The 5,000-nt window shown below is 36.6% G+C and overlaps 1 protein-coding gene across 1 annotated transcript; it reads left to right on the forward strand.

Moving 5' to 3' along the window:
* Nucleotides 1-1,508: 1,508 nt before the first annotated feature.
* Nucleotides 1,509-2,906, forward strand: LOC122259859 (uncharacterized). Its single transcript, XM_086543088.1, has 2 exons — nucleotides 1,509-1,540; nucleotides 1,779-2,906. The coding sequence occupies exons 1-2, from the start codon at nucleotides 1,529-1,531 to the stop codon at nucleotides 2,661-2,663; spliced, it is 897 nt and encodes a 298-aa protein (XP_086399214.1). The 5' UTR covers nucleotides 1,509-1,528; the 3' UTR covers nucleotides 2,664-2,906.
* Nucleotides 2,907-5,000: the final 2,094 nt, after the last annotated feature.

Consider the following 5,000-nt stretch of genomic DNA (forward strand, 5'->3'; position numbering starts at 1 on the left):
CATGATTATCATTATTGTCCCTTTTGTTATTATATCATCATTATCATTATTATAACCATCATTATAATTATTGTATATAGTAGTAGTAATCACATCGTTATTCATATATCATCATCATTATCACCACTATTTGTCAACAACATAATTATCATTGCAACAATACCATCGTTATCATCACCGCCATTGCTTTCTCATCATCATTACCATTACCATTATTCAAACGATTATTCTTAAGTGTTGTTATCATAACTTTGTACTGATTATCATTCCCAAGTCATTATCATCCATCATCTTTGAGTTTTCATCAATTTCAAAATCCTCGTTATAGATATCATTAACGGTGACTCCAACCGTATTATAATCCCAATCACAGTGTTAATCTCTTAAACAGAGTATAAACAAAAGTCATATGTGTGGAAACCTTAACAGAGGAAACCTTAATAGAGGAAACCTTTGCAATGTAACCCAAGCTTTCCTTCCTTGCGGTTACGAGCTGCTACTTGCAACCCCAGAGGAAGGCTCTATTAAGTGGCCCTAATTGCAACCTTTTTTTTTTTTTTTTTTTTTTTTTTTTTTTTGAGGATTCTAACCTTCGGTTAGAATATCGCAATTAGTGAAAGGTCTATCGCTTTATCGATTGGAAGGTTAATCGCATGGGAAGAAGTATGAAGTTGGATTAGTCTCTCTTTCCGTCTCTTTCTTTCTTCCTTTTTTTTTCTCTCTTGCTATACATACGGATGCATTTATATGTATATATCTATCTATCTATCTATCTATATATATATATATATATATATATATATATATATATATATATATATATATATGTGTATATATATGTATATATATATATATATATATATATATATATATATATATATATATATATATATATATATATATATATATATATACAGTATGTATATGTGTGTGCTTTTTATATCCCTATAGCTATCTTTCATTACTTAATTTATTCGCCATCATCTCTCGTTACAGATACATAAAACTTTCCCCCTCGTTTAAACGCATAGGTAATTTACATAATGCTTACTGTGGACCATGAATATTACCTTCCGACACATCGGTATATTGTTTATTTGCATATAGTTTTTTCTATTGTTTTTCGTTTTTCTTATTATTATTATTGTTATTCTTTAACATTTCATTAAATTATATGTTCCAAGTTCCTTTGCGTAAATAGACAACGATTAAATTTATATTGATGATAAGGCCGTTTTAAAGATTTCTTTATTGAATGAAATTATAACACTCTATGTAGCTTTTTTATCAACGTCTTGGAATCACACACAATGTAGTATTCAATTTAATGTCTTGATTCTGATGAGTTAATGTGGACCTCAATGCTACCCGTGTCATCAATTTCCCTTCTCTGTTTAGATTTGTCTACAGAGAAGTAGAAGTAGAGAAGAACAAGTAGACAAGACCACGCCCTAGTCGTGGTTAAGACAGGTATATAAGGAGAGGCCGTTTCCATTACCGCCAGACAGCTCCTTGGCGGTGGGTCAACATGAACGCTCTGGTAAGACTTATATTCCATTTGCAAGAAATAATTTTCCTTATTATAACACTTGATAATCTTCTTTTGGTAATATCAGGATCGTCACCATTAATATAAATATCATTATTAACATGATTATCATTATTTTTTTCAGTAACTATCCAAATTAGGTATTAGGTATTCTAAATATTTCCATGAGGAGGTTATGGTGTCAATTAATCGACTTCATTTTCTCATTTGCACAAATATTTCTTTCCAGACTGTGATTTCCGTGGCGGCCCTCGTGGCTAGCAGCAGTGCTTCTTTGCTTGCTTACAACGGTGTATATGGAGGCCATCATGGCCTTCTTGGCGCCTATCCGTATGCAGGTTATTCTGGCCTTCATCCTTACGCATACACAGGTGCCCTTCCTGCATCTGCTCCTCTCACCTTTAAAACACCTGTAGTCAACACCGTGGCTCCTGCACCTGTGTCCTACAACGTAGCTCCCTACGCACCTGTAGCCCCCATCCAGTCCCAGTATCACGCACAGGACGAGATCGGTCAGTACTCCTTCGGTTACGCCGGTGGTCCATCTTCACGCGCTGAGTCTCGCGACGCCTTCGGTGTCGTCCGTGGCTCATACAACTACGTGGACTCTGAGGGAAAGGTCCAGACGCAGCACTACGTGGCTGACGCCCTCGGCTTCCGTGTGTCCGGCACCAACCTGCCCGTGGCTCCCGACGCCCCTGTGGTCGCCCCTCTGGCTGCCCTTCCCGGTCCCCTTCCCGAACCCGTCCAGGACACACCTGAGGTAGCCGCCGCTAAGGCCGCCCATCAACAGGCCTACGATGAAGCCGCAGCCGCTGCCGCAGCCGCCCCCGACACCCGCAAGAAGCGCTCCGTCCTTGCCACTCCCGGCCTCGGCGTCTACTCTCCTCTCCGTTTCTCCTACGGCTTCTCCACTCCCCTCCACTACGGACACACTGCATTCCATACTTCTCCCCTTCACTACACTGCCGCCCATCCCGCCCTCACAACCTACAACGCCGCCCACGTCCCTACCACCTACGCCGCCGCCACCGGACCCGCCCTCCGTGATGCCGAGCTCCTCCGTGTGGTTCACAACCCCGGCCACGCCACCTCCTACCGCGTGCTCAACTGAGTGTCACCAAACTCTTTCAGTCACAGTCACTTGTGTGGGCCTGGTGTGTAGAGCACTCGCCTGATCGCCAATTGAAATCAGCATACATGTGGCCACTAATTACTTGGCGATACATAATAGCTGTTAATAGTATTTTCAGGTCGAGTGTTGACACTTCCCATGTAAGCCCATACAATATAAAAAGCGTTCGTGTAAAGCAGTGTAAAATACTATATTTCTAATTGATAAAACGATGAGATAAATCATATATTTTTTTATTCTACACAACTTACCCTGTCAGTTCATGATCTCAATACCTAAGTCAACAGTTAATCATCATTACTCTCACATTTAGTACTTCAGTAATTTATATGTATTTCTTGGTAAAATGATGATCTTTATGAACATGAGGCATAGTAAAATATCTAGTATTTCTCAGATATTTTAAATTTTGAAACGCGGCATAAAACGTATCAACAAATTCGAGTATTGACGCCCACATTCCATACAAGGTGAAAAGTGCCTCCGTACAGTAGAAATGACTGCTTTTCTAATGGACAAAAAAAAACTACGATAAAGGAATATTCTGAACGCCCATTTGTTCAGAGAGAAAAAAATATACATATACATCCTTAGAGTCTTGCTATCGCCACTTACTTCAGCGTAACTCGTAGAGTGTTTCTTTCATTACATTAGTTTCTTCCGGCGCTCAACACCAACACTTTTCTTTGGCAAATCTAGGGAAGGTCCATGTTGTCGATATCTTAAAGTGAACCTCAGCCACAAGGAGAAAAAAAAACGAAACACAAAAACCGTGACGTTTCGAAACCAACTATACCAGATAGTTATTTTATCCTATTTTTTTCAAGCGTTATAATGTTTGTACTTTGTTGGTACATGACGTTCTTTTGTTCAAGTTGTGCATTAGTGATTTCTTAGTCAATTAGTAGTATTCCCTGTATACTTATTCATACAGATATGCATATATTCATCCTCCTTTGACGTTCAGTGTTTGAGATTCATCTTTCATGTCGATATTAACACGTTACACAATCATATACATGGTGACACTTATGACAGTGTAAACGTCTTTTTTCTATTTTTTCTTGTGACTTCATTCATTTACACTGAGAAACATTAGGTAGAGATAGATATTAATATTACCATCAATATTATCGTTGTCCCTGTTATCCTTACTTCTACTGTTATTAGTGTTGTCATCATTATTAGCATTATCATTATCATCATTTATTTTATTATCATCCTCATTATCATTATTGTTATTACCATTATCATTATTATCATTGCTATCATCATTAACTTTATTATCATTATCATGATCAATATTATAATCATTATCATTATTATTATTGTTATTATTATTATTATCATCACCAGTATCATTATCCTCCTCATCCTCATCAATATCATTACCATCATTATCATTTATATTTATCATTATCATTTATGTTTATCATTATCATCATTTGCATTCTCCTTCTTATCATTATCATTATTATTGTCATTAGTATCGTCACTATTACCTTTATCATCATTATTGTTATCATCATTATCATTTCCATCATCATTATCATCATTATTGTTGTTACTGTTATTAATGTTATAATTATTACTATATTATTTATCATTTTATTATTTTTTCAATCGGGGTTGCGTATTGATGAAATTTACACTTATTCATGGCTGTCAGGCTACTGTTTACAGTGTATTTATTTAACATAGTATTTTTTAAATACAAGATTCCTTTCTTTTTGGAATTTTTGAATCATTACATCATGTTTTAGTGTTTTTAATCATACTTCATCTAATCGCGCCCAACTTGTTTGTATAGATTTTTTTCTGTCTTTAACCTTATCATATCTGGTGTTCCCTAGGGTAGTGTCTTAGTACCCTTCTTTTCTATTCTTTTTACTTCTGACATGGGCAACCATCTTGAAAAATAAATCCTTTCCTACGCAGATGATACCTCATTGTATGTTCCTATATCTTGTCCTCAAAATAGAGCTGTAGTTGCTGCTTCGTATGTCATATATGGGGTGTGAGGCTTAATGCCAGGAAGACCAACTCCATCATTACTAGCATATCGCACTTTTTCCTCCTCAACTTGGCTTCTTCGTTTTGGATAATTGACCACAAAATGTTGAATATTTAAAGCAATTGGGGTCATTTTATATCCTCAGTTGACTTTTGAGAAACACTTTCAAAGCATCTCGTAATCTATAGCTCAAAAATCGGGTCTGCTTCGCAAGTGTAGCACTAATATATTTTTCTGCTGCATTTTGGATATTGTTTATATGCCTAGAGGTGACTGTCATCAGATCATTCAATTAAGACATT

This window comes from Penaeus japonicus, unplaced genomic scaffold, assembly GCF_977035675.1.
Source record: "Penaeus japonicus unplaced genomic scaffold, GWHDUDI00000001_assembly GWHDUDI00000013, whole genome shotgun sequence".
Lineage (NCBI taxonomy): Eukaryota > Metazoa > Arthropoda > Malacostraca > Decapoda > Penaeidae > Penaeus > Penaeus japonicus.